The sequence below is a fragment of the Halichoerus grypus genome, chromosome X (genome assembly GCF_964656455.1).
Source record: "Halichoerus grypus chromosome X, mHalGry1.hap1.1, whole genome shotgun sequence".
Taxonomy (NCBI): Eukaryota; Metazoa; Chordata; class Mammalia; order Carnivora; family Phocidae; genus Halichoerus; species Halichoerus grypus.
This window is the reverse complement of record NC_135727.1, coordinates 91,489,481-91,511,476: the sequence shown is the minus strand read 5'-3', so window position 1 is coordinate 91,511,476 and position 21,996 is coordinate 91,489,481. Positions and strand designations below refer to the sequence as shown.

Sequence of the window (21,996 nt, the reverse complement as noted above, 5' to 3'; positions counted from 1 at the left end):
AATATAATTCTGCAGGGACGCCTGGGTGGCTGTCAGTTAAGCGTCTGCCTTTGGCTTGGGTCATGATCCTGGGGTCCTGGGATCAAGCCCCACATCGGGCTCCCTGCTCAGCGGAGAGCCTGCTTCTCCCTCTTCTCCCTGCCTGTGCTCTCTCTCACTATCTCTGTTTCTCTCTCTCAAATAAATAGATAAAAAATCTTAAAAAAAAAAAAAAATATATATATATATATATAATTCTGCAGTTACAAAAGAGCTAGACTGGGATCCATAATTGAGTTATTCTCATGTTTGCAGGTATGATCCTGGAATAAATACTACTACTTCTAAGCAGTTCTTTTATCAGCTTTTTAGGTTTGGTTTAAACATACACACACACATTTTCAGTTGTGGGGAGGCTTATAATGTTATATTCCATGCAGTGTTCTGAAAGGATTCTTCAATAGCTAACCAGCCCTAAAAAGTGAAGTACTCAATCAGTCCACAAAACAGGCAGAAAAAAGTTAAATTAACTGGAATAAATAGGATTCCTACATAACATCAAATGCATGTGATTTTCTGCAGCAACTGGAAGTACGTCAGGACTGGAACGTTGTCCCCTTTAGAACTTATTTCATCAGGGGCACCTGGGTGGCTCAGATGGTTAAGCATCTGCCTTCGGCTCAGGTCATGATCCCAGGGTCCTGGGATCGAGCCCCACATTGGGCTCCCGGCTCAGCGGGGAGCCTGCTTCTCCTTCTCCCTCTGCCTCTCTCCCTGCTCATGCTCTCTCTCTCTGTATCTCTTTGTCTCAAATGAATAAATAAAATTAAAAAAAAAAAAAAAAAGAACTTATTTCATCAGAAGAGTTTAAGAAGGTAAACATTTTACCACTATCAAGTGCATTTAAAAGTGACGTTTTTGGGTGCTAATTTGACTCCCCGAATGACCTGGTTAGTGAACTCGTCACTAGTAATTTGGTCACCAGGCAGATGAAGCCTGCAAGAAAGGAAGCCGGCATTCAAATCACCATGTTATTGTCTGACCCACTCTAATGACTTATCTTCAACGTGAACATATAACGTCAGAATGAGATTTCTAGCTAAAGCAACTACCACCAACACGACCAAGACAGCATCTCTTCTAAGGTTTAGGCTTTGCCCAGAATTCCTTATACATGAGATAGCCCATAGCAAGAGTCATTGCTCCCACGGCAAAGCCTTGGGCTGCCACACACATGTGGATCAGGTGAACAGACAACATTTTAGTATTTGCCCTGCTCTTCAATTTATATAATCCACACACAATGATTGCCGCAAACCCCGCCATCCCAATGGGAACACATGGTGCCTCTCTAGCTTTTCGGGTAAGTATAGATCCCTGATCTTCATCATATGAAGGGAAATATCTGTGCCGGTTGACATGGTGACCGCAGAATCCTCCTTTCAGGAAGAAGTGTAAATTCCATCACTCATGCTTTATACAGGACCTGAGGACTTCTTACCTTCTGAGAATGACAGGACCTCTCAAGCTCCAGCCAGTTCCTGGCTCTCGCCCATGGTCGCGGTCCAACAGGAGTTCATTTTTTGTTGCCTGTGCAATGTCCTGGTTCGCTCCTGCCTAGGGTATTCTGATGAGTTTCACCATGTGAGGAGGCCCTTGGATTTTAATTGGATTTTTCAACTCACTCTGTTCATCATGTGTCACTATTGCATGTCAGTCAGTCCTGGCTTGATTTTTAGTTTCTGATCTTATGATATCATCAGTGTAGTGTATTATTAGCCTTGGGACCTGCATCAAGTCCAAATCCTTTCTAACCAAATTATGATAGTTGATTTACGACAGCTGGTGAATTCAGAGAATACCATGGCAGTACCGTACATGTAAATTAGGATCTTGCCCATGTGAAAGCAAAGTGCTGTTTACTCTTTTCCTATATTGAGATAGAGGAACAAGCATTTGCAGGATCAGTCACTGAGAACCAATCTCCTCAGCTTTCTTTATTTTTCCACCATATCAGGAGCTACTGGTGCTATCAGGCTTTACTAATTTATTTAAGCCTTGATAGTCTGCTGTTAGTCTTCCTGTGCCATCCACCTTTTTCACAGGTCACACAGGGCTGTTCTAGGAGAATTTGTTGGACTAGCACTCCAGCTTCTAACATGCCATTAATTAAAGCAGCAATCTCTTTTTGTCCACCACGTATTCTGTACTGCTTCAGAATAACAACTTACATAGGCTTGGGCAATTCTGAAGATTCTCATTTATCATGTACAATTAATACTGCCCAAAGGGTGAACTTCCATTCCTTCTGTGTTACCATACTAGACCGAAGAAGTATTCCCTAGTCAGACATAATGTCCAGCTCAGGAATACATTTAGACAGAGATGCAACCACTTCACATAAGGTCCATTCAAACATTCCCATTTTCATCCAACCTTCCACCTTAATTCCATCAACTGTTGTATCCCTATATCCTCCTAATCTAACTATGGCCCCTGTTAGGACTTCACCAGCAGACTTTGGAATCACAGTTCATTATTCTTCCATGACAGAGTCCCAGAGAAGTTTCTTCTCTGCCCTTCTGGCCATTTTACCCACACGTGTGCCTATGGCCTTGGGTGCCCAGCTAGGTGTTCAGTCTGGTTGGAGACCAAGATAAACTGTGAGTCCATACTGATAATAAATGAATGAACAAGGGAAAGGGAAAGTTCTTCCTTAATGTCTAATGCCAATTAATAATGTGGAAAGAGGGGCGCCTGGGTGGCTCAGTTGGTTAAGCCACTGCCTTCGGCTCAGGTCATGATCCTGGAGTCCCGGGATCGAGTCCCGCATCGGGCTCCCTGCTCGGCGGGGAGTCTGCTTCTCCCTCTGACCCTCCCCCTTCTCATGCTCTCTATCTCATTCTCTCTCTCAAATAAATAAATAAAATCTTTAAAAAAAAAAAAAAAAAAAAAAATAATGTGGAAAGAATGAGAGTTAGAAAAATAACCATTTTGAAACCATTGAAGTGGTAACTGAGCCAAGCAAGAATCACTGATGGATGCCAAAGCTATTGGATAAAAGTTGAATGACGAACAAAATATTTGCATAGTCTCAAGTTATATCCCCACAGATTACTCGTTAATTACATAGGGAAAATTGGTAACTTTATAATGGAGAAACCTGATAGACACCACCTTAACTAAATGACCAGAAATATAAAAATTTTAATTTGAAAATTCCTCATAATCTCACCTTCTGGAGATAATCAGTCTTAACATTTGAATAAGATCCTTCAGGAACTCTGAAGTTTTTTGGCTATGACTATCCAGTTGTTCCAGAGCCATTTGTTGAGAAGAGTATTCTTTCTCCACTGAATATCCTTGCCACCTTAGACATCAATTGACCATTCATGTGTGGGTCTATTTCTAAATCTTATTTTGTCTCATGTATATCTTTACAAAAATACCATACTGTCTTGAGAACTGTAGCTTTATAAGTCCTTTTTTTTTTTTTAAGATTGTATTTATTTATTTGACAGAGAGACACAGCGAGAGAGGGAACACAAGCAGGGGGAGTGGGAGAGGGAGAAGCAGGCTTCCCGCCGAGCAGGGAGCCCGATGCGGGGCTCGATCCCAGGACCCCGGGATCATGACCTGAGCCAAAGGCAGATGCTTAACGACTGAGCCACCCAGGCGCCCCGCTTTATAAGTCTTAAAATGAAGTAATGTAAGCCCTTTAACTTTTTTCTTCTTTTTCAAAATTGCTTTGGCTATCTAGGTCCTTTCTTTTTTTAAATATGAATTTTAGAATCAGCTTGTCAATTTCTAACTCTTAAATTTCTTTACTGATTGTAATTGGTGTTTGTAATATTGCTATTTTAAGGAACCTACTGAGATTATCTTCTTTGTGCCCTACTATATGGTCAGTTTTTGTGAATGTCCTATGTGTGCTTGAGAAAGAGTATATTTTGTATGATCTGTGTGTAATGTTCAATACATATAGATCCAAAAGTTTCATCTTATTGATTATGTTGCTTGGGTCCTTTGTATCATTGCTTATTTTTTGTCCACTTAATCTGTCTCATTTTGTGAGTGGTGTATCAAAGTCTCCCATCAGAGAATGCTTCTGTTTCTTGTATTCCTATAGTTTTTGGTTTATATAGGCTTTTGCTGTGTAACTTTGTGCATAGGTATTTTCACATATCTTTGTTGTTAAATCTTCATTTTGGACAGGGCTTTTAACATTACAAAGTATCTTCCTTTGGCTCATATAATTGCTTTTGGAATTCTCCTTTGGCATCAGGATTTCTATCCCTGCTTTTATATTGTTTTCATTTGGTAAATCTTTGTCCATCTCTTTAATTTTAGCCTTTTTGAGTGACTGTGTTTTAAACATGTCTCTTGTGCATGGCATTGTTGGGCTCTGCCTTATGAGGCAATGTGAAAACCTTTTTTGGTTAATAGGTGAGGTAAGCCCATTTACAGTTATTTGTGTTACTGTTTGATGATACAAACAATACAAATATGTTTGGTCTCAATTCTTTCATTTTATCTTCTGATGTAATTACTGTGGGTATATGTTATATTCACTGTGTTTCTTTTTTTATTGAGTGTTTCCTCTAAATTTTTTTGGTAATTAAGAAGGTTGTATTTTTTTTTTTTTTAAGATTTTATTTATTTATTTGAGAGAGAGAGAATGAGAGAGAGCACATGAGAGGGGGGAGGGTCAGAGGGAGAAGCAGACTCCCTGCCGAGCAGGGAGCCCGATGCGGGACTCAATCCAGGGACTCCAGGATCATGACCTGAGCCGAAGGCAGTCGCTTAACCAACTGAGCCACCCAGGCGCCCAAGAAGGTTGTATTTTTATGCTGGTAATTCCCTTTGTGTTAATACTTCCTTTTTTTTTCTTTTAGAGAGGGAGCAAGTGCAAGCGGGGTGGGGGGAGGGGCCGAGGGAGAGAATCTTTTTTAAAAAGATTATTTATTTATTTATTTTAGAAAGAGAGAGAGCATGAGTGGGGGGAGGAGCAGAGGGGGAGAGAGAGGTAAGGGGAAAAAAATCTCAAGAAGTCTCTGCACACTGAGTGCAGAGCCCAAGGTGGAGCTCAGTCTCATGACCCTGAGATCATGACCCGATCCAAAACCAAGAGTAGGATGCTTACCCAGGCACCCCATGGGAGAGAGAGAGTCTTAAGCAGGCTCCAGGCTCACTGTGGAGCCCGTCGCAGGGCTGGATCTCACGACCCTGAGATCATGACCTGAGCCCAAATCAAGAGCCAAAGCTTAACCGACTGAACCACCCAGATACCCCTTTGTGTTAATACTTCTTATAGTACCCTTAGTCAACCCTTCTTTCTTTCTGTTTACTTATTTATTCATAAAAGTTGTATATGTTTAAGGTATACAACATGATGATTTGATATACATATACATATTGAAATGATTACTACAATTAAGCTAATTAGCATATTATCTCCATACATAGTTACCATTTCTCAAAAAGTTGTATTTATTTAAGTAATCTCTACACCCCACATGGGGCTTGAATTCACGACCCTGAGATCAAGAGTCTCACACTCCTCCAACTGAGCCAGCCAGGCGCCCCCATAGTTACTGTTTTTCGTGTGTGGTGAGTACACCTGTAATTTACTTTCTTAGCATTTTCCATCATTCAATATAGGATTATTAAGTATAGTCTTCATGCCTATACATTAGATCTCTAGACTTTTGTTTTAAAGATTTTATTTTTAAGTAATCTCCATACCCAACGTGGGGCTTGAACTCATAGCCCTGAGATCAAGAATCCCATGCACCACTGACTAAGCCAGCCAGGTGCCCCATAGATCTCTAGACTTCATTCATCTACATAACTGACTTTGTATTCTTTGACCAACATCTCCTCATTTCCCCCATACCCCTGGTAACATTCTACTCTACTTCTATTGAGTTTGACCTTTTTTAAAAAGATTTCCCATATAAGTGAAATCATACAGTATTTGTCTTTCTCTGATTCATTTCCTTTTTTTTTTTTTTAAGATTTTATTTATTTATTTGTCAGAGAGGGGCACCTGGGTGGCTCAGTTGGTTAAGCAACTGCCTTCGGCTCAGGTTGTGATCCCAGGGCTCTGGGATTGAGCCCCACATCGGGCTCCTTGCTCAGTGGGGAGCCTGCTTTCTCCCTCTGCCTGCCGCTCCCCCTCTTGTGCTCTCTCTCTCTCTGTCAAGTAAATAAAAAAAATAATAGAAAATATTTATTTGTCAGAGAGAGAGCATAAACGGGGGGGCGGCAGGCAGAGGGAGAAGCAGGCTTCCTGCTGAGGAAGGAGCCCCATGCGGGACTTGATCCCAGGATCTTGGGATCATGACCTGAGCCAAAGGTGGATGCTTAACCAACTGAGCCACCCAGGCATCCCTCATTTCTTCTTCTTTTTTTTTTAAGATTTATTTATTTATTTATTTATTTATTTATTTATTTATTTGAGATAGAGTGAACGAGTGTGAGCACAGAGGGAGAGGGAGAAGCAGACTCTCTGCTGAGAAGGGAGCCCAATATGGAGCTCAATCCCAGGACCCTGAGATAAGGACCTGAGCCGAAGGCAGATGCTAACCAACTGAACCACCCAGGTGCCCCTGTCTGATTCATTTCACTTAGCATTATGTCCTCCAGTTTCATCCAAGCTGTTGCAGGTGGTAGGATATCCTTCCTTCTCATGACTGAATAATATTTGGTTGTTATATATATACCACATCTTTTTTATCGATGGACACTAAGGTTGTTTTCCATATCTTGGTTATTGTGAATAATGCTGCAATGAACATGGGAGTACAGATATCTCTTTGGGATAGTGATTTCATTTCCTTCAGATACATACCCAGAAGTGGGACTGCTGGATTATATAGTTCTGTTTTTAATTTTTTAGTTTTTGTTTTGTTTTTTTTTAAAGATTTTATTTATTTGAGAGAGAGAGAGGGAGAGGGAGAAGCACGCTCCCCACTGAGCAGAGAGCCCGATGTAGGGCCCAATCCCAGGAGCCTGGGATCATGACCTGAGCCGAAGGCAGATGCTTAACCAGTTGAGCCACCCAGATGCTCCTATTTTTAATTTTTTGAACAATCTCCATACTGTTTTCCATAATGGCTGTACCAATTTACCTTTTTTTTTAAGATTTTATTTTTGAGTAATCTCTACACCCAAGGTGAGGCTCGAACTTACAACCCCTAGATCAAGAGTCACACACTCCACTGACCAAGCCAACCAGGTGCCCCTACCTTTTTTTCTTTATTAATCTTTTATAACATCTAATTTGTCTCTCACCTTTACCTATATAGCAGTCAATGATCTTATTCATCTTTTCTCTTTTTCTTTCTATTCTCCTTCCATTTTTAGTTGTTTTTCTACTTTGTCAGAACAACTTGATATTTATACATTATCCTTCAACCCATGACCTCAGCCTTGTTTTAGTCTTAGCTTTACAATAAGTATATGAAATGCTCACTGTTAGGCTTTTGCCAAAATTTTCCTATTCATTGGTTTTGGTTGGATGAAGCTCATCATTTGGTATAGTGCTGGCCAATAGAATTTCCTACAGTGATGAGCATGTTCTGTATCTCTGCTGTCTAGGACTGTAACTAGGCCCATGTGGCTATTGAACACTGGAAATATGCCTGATGTGACTGAGAAACTGAATTTTCTGTGTTATTCTATTTTAATTAAACAAAACTTAAATTTAACTAGCCACATGTGTCTAGTGGCTACCAAATTGGACAGTGCAGCTCTATTAAATTCCTTAGGAAGGGCACAAGTGTTTTGGCACACTCCGCTGTTCTTCTAATAGCCTTGATGCTTGAAGAGTATCAAGTATAAAGCATAGACTCTCCTTTGTTTGTACTTTTTTCCCATAACTTTCTTGAAAATACTGTATTACTATTGCTTTGTTTTTGAGAAATTGATGCCAGTTTAATTCTCTTGTCTTGGAAGTTATTTCATCTTTTTGCTTAGAGGCCCTGATGAAAATTTTCTTTGTCTTTAAATTCTAATTGTTTTATTAAGATATATCTCAGAGTTGGTTGTTCCAGGTCAATTTTCCTTGGTACCCAACGGGCCTTTGATTATGTTGAGGTTTGTTTTATGATGCCGGCTTTGTTCTAGCATGGTGAATGTTCCATGTGTACTTGAAGAAACTTAATTTCTGTATTTTTGAGTGGAATGCTCTGCAAAGTCATTTGGTTGGTTGGTGGTGTTCAGTTTTTCTATATTCCTGTTGATTTTCTGTCTACTAGTTACTTTTATTAGTAAGAGAAGTGTTGAAAGCAGCCATAAGTGTGGATTTGCCCATTTCTCCTTTTAGTTCTTTCAGTTTTGTTCATGTATTCTTTTTTTTTAAAAGATTTTATTTATTTATTTGACAGAGAGAGAGAGACAGTGAGAGAGGGAACACAAGCAGGGGGAGAGGGAGAAGCAGGCTCCCCGCTGAGCAGGGAGCCCAATGCGGGGCTTGATCCCAGGACCCTGGGATCATGACCTGAGCCGAAGGCAGACACTTAACGACTGAGCCACCCAGGCGGCCGAGTTTTGTTCATGTATTCTGAGGCTATTTTATTAGGGCAGTCTCCCCCGCAGTCCTGATCCCCCATGATCCCCTCCATGGTCTTTTGGCTGGACAGTTAGGGCTTTAGTCTCTCCACTTTGGCACTCACTTTCTATAACTGCATTTGCCCTTGGGGCCAAGTGGTGGGAGGTTAGAGAAAAGGCAATGGGGATCCTTTCTACATGCTTCAGACCACTATTCTCCTTGCCAAAGAAAAGGATTTCTCTTCCTTAGAGTGTGAGGTGTCTGCTGCTACAAGGTTGCAGCTTTGGCTCTGGGGCTCACTTTGGGGCAGGAGTGCATGAAAAAAAAACAACAGGATTTCACCCATTTTCTCTGTCCCACAGTACCCTCCTCCTTCAAGCTTCATGTAATTCTGGTGTCCCTGCTGACTCAGTACTTACTTGGTGCTTCTCTCAAGCTCTTTGTTTTTTCTTAACCATCCAGTTTATTCTGGTGGCTTCAGCTAGTACTGAAGTGTTATTGCCTCCCAATCCTTGGCCTATCCTAGCCTTCTCTTCTGAGCTTCAGAATCATATATACACCTGCCAGCTGGATGTCTATCAGTATGTGTCATAAACACTCCAGCTGAGGTCCAAGATCTATTTTAATTTCCCCTTCTGCCAACCTAGTATCTCTCTTGTTTTGCTGATCTCAATATACGGCACCAGCCTCAACCCATCTGCTCACACCATTTTTGGGGGAGTTAATAGTCTGTGCTTTTCCCCCACTTGACAGTACTTCTGTATAATTTATAAATATAAATATATTGTGGGAAGGTCAGAAAATATTCTGATGGTGTAAGGAGTCAGTCTTAGAGACTGATGATCTGGAGAAAAAAAGAGTCGAAAATCCCTCCACTCTCCGGCCCCTGAATGTCTCTACAGCCCTTTATTTTGTCGTAGCCTGAAGTGCTGTTTTTCTGTCATCCTGTCATCTGTGGTTCCATAACTCACCGTGTGTATTTCATGTTTTCCTGCCTTTTCTTATGCTATTGCCCCATATTTTTTGAGGGCAATTATATTCTTGTTTAAGGATTCAAAGCTCTATCTCCCCAAGTGAAGTTGAACCTGATAACACAAAGTGGAGTCCCATTGCATCCCTTGTGAAAGCCCATTGCACCTTGCACACACGTCTGGCACAGCTCCCGTAACACCTCATTGCAAGAATGTGTTTATATACAGGTCTCTTTATTGGGGCATGAGCTCTTTGAGAACAGGCACTCCATCTTTTATTTTTTTTTAAAGATTTTATTTATTTGTCAGAGAGAGAGAGAGCAAGCACAGGCAGGGGGAGTGGCAGGCAGAGGGAGAAGCAGGCTCCCCGCTGAGCAGGGAGCCCGATGCGGTACTCGATCCCAGGACCCCGGGCTCATGACCTGAGCCGAAGGCAGACGCTTCACCGACTGAGCCACCCACGCGTCCCCAAGCACTCCATCTTACTCCTTTTTGTTTTCTTGTTTTGTTTTTTTTTTAAGATTTTATTTATTTATTTGAGAGAGAGCACGAGCTGGGGGAGGGGCAGAGGGAGAGGGAGAAGCAGACTCCCCACTGAGCAGGGAGCCCGATATGGGGCTTGATCCCAGGACCCCGGGATCATGGCCCAAGCTGAAGGCAGATGCCCAATGGACTGAGCCACCCAGGTGCCTCTTATTCCTTTTTGTTTAACCAACAACTGAGACAGGTCCAGGTACATAGTGTTAACTCAGTAGTCAATAGTCTTTTCTTCATGGATTGATAAATTAACACAAAGCAGGGCTGTTTTGGATTTTCCCCCCAACAAAGTATAATATCAAGCAAGACACAGAGTCAGGTCACCAGTGTGGCTCCTGGTTAACTCTTAATAGTGCTCTGTGGAGAAAAATTAGTTTCCACACATCTTCTCCGTGTGTCCCATTCTGATCATTGCAGATTGTTGTTGCAGGGATCTGTGTCATTTGAGGACGTGGCTGTGGATTTTACCCGACAGGAATGGCACAGACTGGACCCTGCCCAGAGGACCATGCACAAGGATGTGATGTTGGAGAACTACAGCAACCTGGCATCTGTGGGTGAGGATTATTGTCCATGTAACTCCTGGTAGCATGTGTTTCCTTTCTTGGTTACTGTAATGTGTGCAGCCTTTGTAGACTTTAATGATACTTTAGTTCTAGATTCAAGGGTCACAGGTGATTGATCAGTTTGGGGCACCAGGAAGAGTGTGTGTGTTGTCACTTCCCCCAATGAAAGGTTTAAATGGGCCCCCTTCCTTGTGCAGCTCATGAAGATGCACCTTCTCCTCCATCAGAGGCCCTAAGCTCAGACAACTTGGCCCATGTCCTGTGCCATTTCCCATTAACAGGCCTCTGCGTGGCCAAACCAGAGATGATCTTCAAGTTGGAGCGAGGAGAAGAGCTGTGGATATTAGAGGAGGAATCCTCAGGCCATGGATACCCAGGTGAGTGTGCAATAACCAGACATACAGAAACGGGAAATAAGAGCCCAGAAATTCAGGTCAAAACACTTTGGGCAGTGTTCTTCAGTAATCTCTTTATAGAGGCCCTTGCTCTTTGAAAATGACTGGAGGTTACATAAGGTCTGCACACTTCATACCTAAATCACACATGCCATTATTTTGCTCACACTTAAGTACTCTGTCCTATTTTATTTTGATTTCTGTAGTTATCTACCACTCTTATCTATCCCTGCCTGCCTCATCTAAGTAAGACAGTCTTAGCTGGTCTGTCTCTCTTTAGTATTCTAAATTGCCTTCCTTCCCTCCATTGCCTTGGATGCCTTCTGTTGTCAGGCATTCACTCATTCATTCATTCAGTGTTCCACCAAATCTTAAATGAGTATCAGCTCTAATCTGGTCATATTCGAAGTGTAGGGGTCCAGCAGTGAATAAACTAGTATCTCTGTTCTCCTGGAGCTTGCAGTCTGATGAGGGAAAGAGACCAGAAACAAATACACAATGTTTGGTGGTAAAAAGGAAATCAGTGCAAGATAAGTAAGATAGATAATGATGGTTGTGTGCTTGTAGAGAATGTGCTCAGGGAAGACTTTTTGGTGAGGTTAACATTAGTGCTCCAACATCAGTGATGTGAGAGAGACAGAACCATGTAGATTTTGAATATTCTGGGTAGAGAGAATAGTACGTGTCAGGCCTGGCCTGAGTGATATATCCTAAAAATAGCAAAGAGGCCAGTGTAGCTTAATGGTGGGTGGTGAGAGTGGTAAGAGGCAATATCAAGAGAGTTAGCTAGGGGCCAAATTATGTAGAGTTTTTTAGGCTATGTTAAGTGCTTTTTTATAGACTATGGTTTATAGGCTTTGTTAAGCACTTTAATTTGACACTGTAACAAGGGAAGCCATTGTTGAGTTTTAAGTGAAAGTGATCTGGTTTGTTTTTAAAGGATCTCTCTCAATGCTGTGTGGCAACAGTTCTGTTGGGGGTAATGCCGTCAGGCATGATAATGACCTTCGGCATCAGAGGATTCAAACTTTGGATCAAGCTGTTGAATATAATGGATATGGGAAAGTCTTCTACAAGAAAACAGGCTTTGTTGGACATAAAAGAACACACACGGGAGTAAAAAACTTTGGATGTCATGAATGTGGGAAAACTTACTGCAGGAAATCAAATCTTATTGAACATCTGAGAATACACACAGGGGAGAGACCTTATAAATGTGGTGAATGTGCAAAGACCTTTAGTGCAAGATCATACCTCATTGCTCATCAGAAAACTCACACAGGGGAGAAACCCTTTGAATGTAATGAATGTAGGAAATCTTTTGGCAGGAAGTCACAACTCATTCTGCATCAGAGAACACACACAGGAGAGAGACCCTATGAATGTACTGAATGTGGGAAAACCTTTTCTGAGAAGGCAACCCTCATGATTCATCAGAGAACTCACACAGGAGAGAAGCCCTATGAATGTAGTGAATGTGGAAAAACATTTCGAGTTAAGATATCCCTTACCCAACACCAGAGAACTCACACAGGGGAGAAACCATATGAATGTGGTGACTGTGGGAAAAACTTCCGTGCAAAGAAATCCCTAAATCAACATCAAAGAATTCACACAGGTGAGAAACCCTATAAATGTGATGAATGTGGGAAGTTCTTCAGAATGAAAATGACTCTCAATAATCATCAGAGAACTCACACAGGTGAAAAACCCTATCAATGCAATGAATGTGGGAAATCTTTCAGGGTACACTCATCTCTTGGGATACATCAGCGAATTCACACAGGAGAGAAACCTTACGAATGTAATAAATGCGGTAATGCCTTTTATGTGAAAGCACGCCTCATTGAACATCAGAGAATGCATTCCGGAGAGAAACCCTATGAATGTGGTGAATGTGGAAAAATCTTCAGTATGAAGAAATCCCTTTGTCAACACCAGAGAACTCACACAGGAGAGAAACCCTATGAATGTAGTGAATGCGGAAATGCCTTCTACGTCAAAGTACGCCTCATTGAACATCAGCGAATTCACACAGGAGAGAGACCCTTTGAATGTCAAGAATGTGGGAAAGCCTTTTGCCGGAAAGCACACCTCACAGAACATCAGAGAACTCACATAGGCCGGCCCTTGCCTTGTACTGTGGAGAAAGCTTCTTTGTGAAGACTTCCATCACCATTTGATCAAGCCCTCTGGGTCATCTGGTCACCACGCACACAGAGTACACCTGTAACAATTTGGCTCCTACACTGGTGTGAAAATACATCCTGATTCCCGTTAGGGGATAAGCTCATTGTTGTTTTCATTTCATTTGGATTTCCCTAATTAATGGTGAGGTGGAGTAGCTTCTTACCTGTTGGTTGCCATTTGGGTTTTTTCTTCTCTTCACTGACTGTTCTATATCCTTTGCTCATTGTTTATAATGGGCTGCTTATTTTTTACTTCTTGGTTTAAGTGTCATGTTTGTTTTTTAATATATGAGAATTTAAAAATCTTTTTCAGTCGTGTGTGTTACAGATATCTCCTCATGGACTGTGCCTGGTTATTTAATTTTGTTAAGTCTTCTGCTGAGGTTTTATGTTTGAATATTATCAGGTTCAAGGTGATAATGTTCTCCTATTCTTTCCTGTAAAGTTAAGGTTTTCCTTTCAACATTGAGAATTTTTCATCTATCCTGAAAGTCTTTGTGTGTATAGTGTGAATTGTACAGTATATAATACTCTGTTGCTTTTAAAAACTTTACATAAATGGTATTACATGGTGTTGAAAGTTCTGCAGCTTGCTTTTTTCATGCAATGTTACCTTTCCAAGGTCTATCCATGTTGACAAATATAGGTCTGGTTCATTCATTTCTCTCTCCATTCCCCTGGTGCAAGACATTTGTATCGTTTCTGTGTTTGGTGTCTAAATCTCCAAGTGGAACTGATGGGTCATAGAGTGTAGGCAGTGTTTAAGTTGTTAAGCTGTTGTACCCTAGCTCCAACGCGCCCCTTCTACACTGTGCTTTGTCATGCTCGGGCTGTGACTCTACAAAACATGTTTCTGTCTTGCCACCTGCTTCCTGTTGGGCCTTGCCAATAAGAAACACTAAATATAAACTTTGGGGGTAAGGAAGGTAGAAGGGACCTGCTCCTTTTTTTCCCTTCCTGTTAGCTCCCTGTTCATCTGAGTGTCAGCCCGGTGTTGCTTCTTCCCTTGGCCAGCAGCACTTCCTCAGGGTGGTAGTAGTTTGATCCAGGTTACAGATTTCCAGCACTCACAGAACAGCCTACGGTACCCCACCCACCCCCTCAGAGACACTAGCAGCGGCTGGCGGTGCCACCTCCTTAGAGGTATGAGTCCCACCCACATGACACTACTCCTCCACCTTTTCAATGTTTAATAATTCCAGTTTCTTCCCTGGTTAACCTTAGCCCAGCTGCTTCTTGCAGTTGCTACCTCCATGATAATTTTAATGTTCTCTTTCTGTCTTTTCAGTTACATGGTTAATAATTCTGTGACTAGTTAAAAATTCTTTATAATAAGTTCTTTTCACTAAAATAACTGGTAACGTTTCTGTCCCCTAGCTGGGTTCTTCAGATTGATACAGAAGTTTTTCAACTTTGTTAAATAATTGGATTTCTTCCCTCTAGGTTGTACTAATTTATACTCTCATGAGCAGTTTGAGATGAAGTTTACATTTTCCCATGTATTCGCCAGGACTTATTATCAGTCTTTCAAATTGTTGCCAGTCTGAAAGGTGTAAAATGGCTTTAAGCCATTGTATCCATGAATATGGTTTGTCTATATTTTATTTTTTAACTCACCTTTTTGACCTTCAATAGTATTTTATGGTTTTCTCCAAAAAAGCTAATTTTAAAGCTAATTTTTAATAGAAACTTCGCTCATATACCTATATGTACATATATATTTCAAAATATAATGATGTATTATGGGGTTTATATAAATATTTATATGTAATATATATATGTGTATATATATAATAATATATATACATACATGCGCATACACACACAGATACACACTTATATATCCCCCGAAAACATTTTTTATATGTTCATTTCATTTTACACACGTTTACCACCTTGGTTGCTCTTCATTCCTTTCTGCATTCCATCCAGGATCATTTTCTTCTTTGCCTGAAAAATACCCTTTAAAAGGTTTAGTGACAAACTTCTCAACTTTGAGAATGTTTTATTTTTAAAGCTCTTTTTATTTATTTATTTTTTTAAGTAAGCTCTAGGCCCACCATCGGGCTTGAACTCATGACCTCAAGGTCAAGAGTCACATGCTCTACTGACTGAACCAGCCAGGCACCCTGAGAATGTTTTCTAATGCACCATTTTGATCCTCAAAAGTGAATCCTTTACCGTTAGTATTTGGTAGCATCATGCTATAGTAAATTGATGCTAAATTAAATACATGTTTTTGTTTTGTTTTCTGGATGTTTCATAATAAATAGAAGACCCAGGATATTTGAATTAATCATCAGATGCCCCCAAATACAGCATACACTTGAATGTATATATTACACTTTATGCATTTTTTAAACAGCATGCCCTCACCCTCATTTACTGAGTATTAATTACATTTATCAAGGTGTTATCTTACTGATTCTTTTAATCTTCAGCTCATCCATTTAAAAATTTTCAATTTTATGTTTTAATGTTATTATTATTATTATTATTATTATTATGGAAAATGTCAAACATAAAAAGAAGTAATCTGTAGTGACAGAAAGCAGATTGGTGGTTGTTAATCAATGGGGATTAACTCCTAAGGGTAGGAGGGAACTTCCTGGGCTGATAGAACGATTCTGTATCTTGTTTGAAATGCATATTAAGTTATCAAATGGGTAAATTTCAGATTTGTGCACTTTATTGCTATAAATTATATCTCAATTAAAATTTAAAAACAACAATAAAAAAGTTACCTGTTCCCACACCAGGAGCCAGATGTGGGCTTCCAGGGAGAAAACCAGGAATCTTGACCACTAGATCAGATAAAAGACACTGGCAATGGGAGACTTAGTCCTCCCAAGGCTTTAGAAATGGCCTTGCTGCATGAAGATGACCTTCACTGAGGCCCCGTGATGGGTTGGACTCACCCTCAGTTAGTAACCATTACTTGTGTAGTGATCCCTCACTGCCAACACTACTGTGTGTATTTGACTCCTAATACCTTAAGCACAATCCCTCTTGATCCTCCATTAGCCACCACCACAGTAGTTTTTACCCCCAGGATATGTCAGCATGGTGTCTACTAATACCCCGTTAATTTACAGCACTTCTTTTCACTTCTATTAGCCTAGAGCACAGTGTCTGTACAATGACCTGCCATCAGCTCAAAATATCTTGTCTTATCACAACCTTTTGCTCCAGCAAAGTCTGCTGACTCCCCATTAGCTCATAGCATCATGTCTCACCATCCCTTTTAGCTGCCATTACAATTTTTGCTGACCTGTTTGCTCACAGCAGAGTGTCTTTTCACCCCTTTAGCCTCTAGCTTCGTCACTGATGATCTTCCATTAACTCAATATGGTTTTTTTTTTTTGTCTTCCTTTATATTCAGCATGGTGACTGCTGACCTCCCATTAACTCACAGTAATGTGTCTTGTCACCTTCCTTTAGACCTAATGTAGTGTCTGTTGACCTTGGCTACCATATAATATATTCAACCCAATGTGTTCTAATCACAGTGTCTGCTAATCCTACATTGGATGCTATCATTATGGTGGTGTTTATTACCATCAATAGTCAGTGTCTGACCCCCCCCCCCCATGAACCTACAGCATAGTGCAATTGCACCAGTATCCATCTGCTGTTCCCTAGTTATCCACCAGTGTGGTGAATTTGATCCTTCTGAGCCCCAATACAATATCTGCAGAACTCAGATGACCTTGTCACTCTGTCTTTTGATCCCCTGTTTACCAAGCTTCAAGATTTTTAACCTTGAGACCCGGTGGTGTCTGCTTAAAATAGCCCCCATCCCTGTGTCCTCTGACCCTACACTATAGCCTATCAGTGTATCTGCTGACCATACACCAGTGTCTTTTGATTGATTGATTGATTGATTTTTAAAAAATATTTTATTCATTTATTTGACAAAGAGAGCACACAAGCAGGGGGAACGGCAGGCAGAAGGACAGGGAGAAGCAGGCTCCCTGCTGAGCAAAGAGCCTGACATGGAGCTCTATCCCAGGGTCCTGGGATCATGACCGGAGCAGAAGACAGACGCTTAACCAACTGAGCCACCTAGGTGTCCCTTATTGATTGATTTTTAAAGGTCTATTTATTTATTAGAGAGGGAGAGCGTGAGCTCAGTGGGGAGAGGGGAGGGAGAGAGAATCTTAAGCAGACTGTGCTGAGCATGGAGCCTGACACGGGGCTCGATCTCATGACCCTGAGATCACTAGCTGAGCCAAAACTGAGTCAGAAGCTTAACCAACTGTGCCACCCAGGCACCCCAAAGTGTCTTTTGATTTATTAGCCACTGGCAGAGTATGAACTCCTTGAGGATGCATCACCATGTTTTTTGTCTTTACAGTAGCCGAATCATTGTTTCTGCTAAATCTCCTCCCTTTAACCACTAATATTGTGTCTTTGACCAGTTGAAGCCTCAGTAGAGTCTGCCGACTCCACATTAGCCCCTATCGTGGTGTCTGTTGATCCTCCATTAGCCAATAGTAGTTTCTTTGACACCCATGAGGCCCCAGCAATGTATTTGCGGATCCTCCTTAGCTACCATCCTGCTGTCTGCTGATCCCCAGCTAGCCACAAAAGCTGAGACTAACGTCCATGAGCTTCCAGTACAGTATCTGCTGTTTCCACATTAGCCCCACTTTGCTGATCACCCTTTAGCCATAACTACAGTGTCTTTGACCCTCCTAAGTTCCAATCAGGGTGCTTGTGACTGCATGAAGCCTCATCACTGTTCCTGCTGATCCCTCATTAGCCACTAATAGAGCGTCAGAATGCAATGATGCCCTGGCAGAATGCATGTTGACCATACATTAGAGTTCATCACTGTGTATGCTAATACCATATTAGCCTCAACACTGACTGTTCATTAATCTTTGCCTCATGCTTCTCAGTCATGGCATCTGTTGCTGACCCTGTATTAGTGTCATCACTGTCTACCAATATTGGTCACAAATACAGTGTTTTTGATCATAAAAAAAATCAGCCCTTAGCCCTTAGTCACTCTGCTGATTAGCCATTAACCACCACTAAAGTGGTTTTGTCTCTATCTCAGCATCAGTTCATTTACTACCCCCATCCCTGTGGATGCTGGATGCTGGTCCCTCATTATTCCCTAGTACTGTGTATTGGTATGGACCTCATCATAATGCCTGGAACTCATTAGAGCCTACCCTACATTAGAGCCCTTCATGGTTCAGATGATCCTGTATTAGCCACCAGTACAGTGTCTTTGACTCCCAGTAGTCCCCCCTAGCTATGCCTGCTGGCATTATATTAGTTCCCGTGACTGTCTGTTGAATTCCCACTAGTCATAAGTATAGTGTCTTTGATCGCTGTGATTACTCCCCATAGTTTCTGATGACCCTATATTAGGACCAGCCATTATTCCCTGATCTCCATATGTTGGTTTGTTGGCTATTGTTTCAGTCCTTGCAATTTTTCCTTGGGCTCTGGTGGTTCCCCAGTCCCTCAGACTGCTATTTTATTTTCCTGTTCCTTGTACTTCAGAGCTTATTCCTTGGTCTTTTTTTTTTTTTTTGCTGTGGTCTGATCCTTAGGGTCTATCCCCTGTTGCCCTGGCTGTTCTGCAGTTCCTTTGATTATCTTCCAAATACAAGGACTATTTTGTGGTGTCTCCAGATGTTTGATGATCCTGCTGTTCCTCAGGTCCAGACACTGTCCCCTTGTCCCTCCAGCTGTTTCCTTGTTTCTCTGGCTATTCCTTCAGCCGGAGCCTGTTCCCTTATCTCTCTGGCTGTCTCCTAGGTATTTCTGGCTATTGCATAACATTTAGGAATGACTTCCATTTGGCCGTTCTAGAGTTTCTATGGCTATCCTCTAACTCTAAGGACTGTTCTGTCCCTTTGGCTGTTTGATAGTCTCTGACTGTTTCACATCACTGCAGTGACTGTTTCCTGTCCCTATAGCTGTTTTCTAGTGTCCTGGAATATTTCCTCAGCCCTGGCTATTGTCTGGAACCACAGACTGTTCCTGCTGCTTCTGGTTTTTCCCTAGTGCCTAGAATAATTTACCTTACTCTCCCAGTTGTTACCTCAATCCTAGGTATGTTCACACCTGCTTATTTTCTTGTTTATCCAACTGTTTCTCAACACAAGGACTTTTGTATACACTGGATGTGGCTGGGGGTATTAAACAGCAAGGAGTTTCAGGCTGTAGAGGGAGCACCTGCCTTCCAGGTAGTTCCCTTTAGTTGTGGCTGCCTGGAGAAGCATACCTTACAGAGAGGCTTCCTACTTCAGAGTCCTTGTGTGGCTCCTGGCAGGCTATCTGTAGTCCTGGGGTCACTACATTTCCTCCCGTTACCCTTCTAGAAAATCCACCAAAGTGAGTAAAGTGAGTTACCCTCCACCCCAGCATTCCATGTGTCTGGGTGTGAATCTGCTTGGGAGAGACTGATGGCTGAGAGGAAGCAGGTGGGGGTGACAGCCCTGTGAAGTGTACAGCAAGGGGGGGGTCCAGTTCAATGGGTGGCCTGGGGGCCGGCCCTTCCCTCCACTGAGTCCCAATACTTCTCCCTAAAAAATGGGCCTCGCAGTCCCTACCCAGAATCCTTCTGAAGTCTGTGCTAGGGTTGGAGGATGATTGATGGATGTATTTTTTCAGGTCAAAACACAAAACACGGTGCTCGCTTCAGCAGCACATATACTAAAATTGGAATGATACAGAGAAGATTAGCATGGCCCCTGCGCAAGGATGACACGCAAATTCGTGAAGCATTCCATATTTTTCACTTACTGCATGGAGAACTGGGTGTTATACGCAAACAATGAATCATAGAACACTACATCAAAAACTAATGATGTATGGTGATTAACATAATAAAAAAAACATAAAACACATAATAATAACTTCATGTGTAATATTAGTAACAGTGATTTAATTTCTAGACAGGTAATGTAGTGTAATGGAGAACACAAATGCTGGAGCCAAATCTGTATTAAAATCTTGTCCCTTAATGGTTTCTTAGATACAACATCAAAAGCACACACTACAAAACAAACAGATAAATTGGATTTCATCAAAATTAACAACTTTTGTTCTACAAATAATACTGTCAAGAAAGTAAAAAGTTAACCCACAGAGTGGGAGAAAGCATTTACAAATCACATATCCTTTATCTAGAATATATAAAGAACTCTTATGACTCAATAATAAAAACATAAATAACCCAACTTAAAAATGGGCAAAGGATCTGAATAGACATTTCTCCAAATGAGATATAGAAATGGCCTAAGCACATGAAAAACTGCTCAACATCATTAGGCATCAGGGAAATGGAGATCAAAACCACAATGAAAAAAAATACCACAATGAGATAGCACTTCACACCTACTAGTATGGCTGGAAAAAAAAAGTATAGACAACAAGTGTTGGTGAGGATGTGGAAAAATTGAACCCATTTTACATTGCTGGTGGAACATAATATGGTGCAGCCATTTTGGAAAACAGTTTGAAAGTTTCTCAAAAATGTTAAACAGAGTTACCATATGATTCAGGAATTTCAATCCTGGGTATCCACGCAAGAGAAATGAAAACCTGTCCATATAAAAACTTATACACAAATGTTCACGGCAGCATTATTCATAATCACCCCAAAGTGGAAACAACATAAATGTCCTTTGATGGATGAATGGATAATCAAAATATGGTATATCCATACAACGGAATATTCTTCATTAATCAAACTGAATGATGTACTGATACTGCTACAACATGCATGAAGTTTGAAAATATTACTTGAAAGAAGCCAGTCACAAAAGACCACATATTGTATGACTCCATTTATATGAAATGTCCAGAATAGGCAAAACTGTGGAGACAGAAAGTAGATTAGTGGTTGTCTATGGCTGGGGTGGGAGGAGGTGGGAGCAATGGAGAGTAGACTGCTAATGGGTACAGGGTATCTTCTTTGGGATGATGAAGATATTCTAAAATTCTATTGTGATGGTTGTGCAACTTTGTGAATATACTAAATTTAATTGTCACATTAAATGGATAAATTTTATTGTATGTGAATTACACCTCAATAATGTTTTAAAAGAAAAAATATTATAAAAATAAAAAAGATTTTAACTAGGTCAGTATTTTAAAATTTCAGTCCTTGTAATTTTTTTAAAGAAAAAAATTTTAATTAGTGTCTGCTTACAATTTTGACTAAAAAAGCCTACCTTTTCCTTGTCCTAGCTGTGTGTCCTTGGGGAAATCATATTATCTCTCTATGCCTTAGTTTTTACATCTGTAAAATGGGTATTAAAAATAATGCCTAACTCATAGGAACAGTGTGAATATTAAATGAAGTCATATATATAAAGTGCTTAAAACAATGCCAGGCACCTAGTCAGCTCTCTGTATTACTAATTTTTTTTTAAGATTTTATCTATTTATTTGACAGAGAAAGACACAGCGAGAGCAGGAACACAAGCAGGGGGAGTGGGAGAGGGAGAAGCAGGCTTCCCGCTGAGCAGGGAGCCCGATGTGGGGCTCGATCCCAGGACCCTGAGATCATGACCTGAGCCGAAGGCAGACGCCCAACCACTGAGCCACCCAGGCGCCCCAAGTATTACTTATTATTATGAGTAGTAACAGTAAACATAATTTATAACTTAGTAGTGATGAATCCTAGTAAATTACTTATAATATTGCAAATAATGTTTTATTAGGAATGATAATTTATAATATTAGAAATAATGTATAATACTGGGAAGAATAATTTCAAGCACGCTGGCACTTTTAATTTAACTCATGATTTTGATTGGTCTTTCCCCAAAACAT

The 21,996-nt window shown here is 40.9% G+C and overlaps 1 protein-coding gene and 1 non-coding gene across 9 annotated transcripts in view; both read left to right on the top strand.

Moving 5' to 3' along the window:
• Positions 1 to 13,850, top strand: part of ZNF157 (zinc finger protein 157) — a 39,892-nt gene extending 26,042 nt beyond the window's left edge. For 3 of the 8 annotated variants that reach the window (XM_078065403.1, XM_078065406.1, XM_078065402.1), the window contains 3 exons: positions 10,472 to 10,598; positions 10,805 to 10,984; positions 11,943 to 13,849. In XM_078065403.1, the coding sequence (XP_077921529.1) occupies positions 10,472 to 10,598; positions 10,805 to 10,984; positions 11,943 to 13,165 (1,530 nt within the window). In that variant the 3' untranslated portion in view covers positions 13,166 to 13,849. Of the gene's footprint in view, positions 1 to 10,458; positions 10,599 to 10,804; positions 10,985 to 11,942 lie in introns of all 8 variants that reach the window. The other 5 variants (XM_078065401.1, XM_078065400.1, XM_078065407.1 and 2 more) reach the window with 5 other exon arrangements.
• Positions 13,851 to 19,845: 5,995 nt separating this feature from the next.
• Positions 19,846 to 19,952, top strand: LOC118533905 (U6 spliceosomal RNA). Its single transcript, XR_004916419.1, has one exon. It is a non-coding gene; the product is annotated as a U6 spliceosomal RNA (small nuclear RNA).
• The last annotated feature ends 2,044 nt before the right edge of the window (positions 19,953 to 21,996 follow it).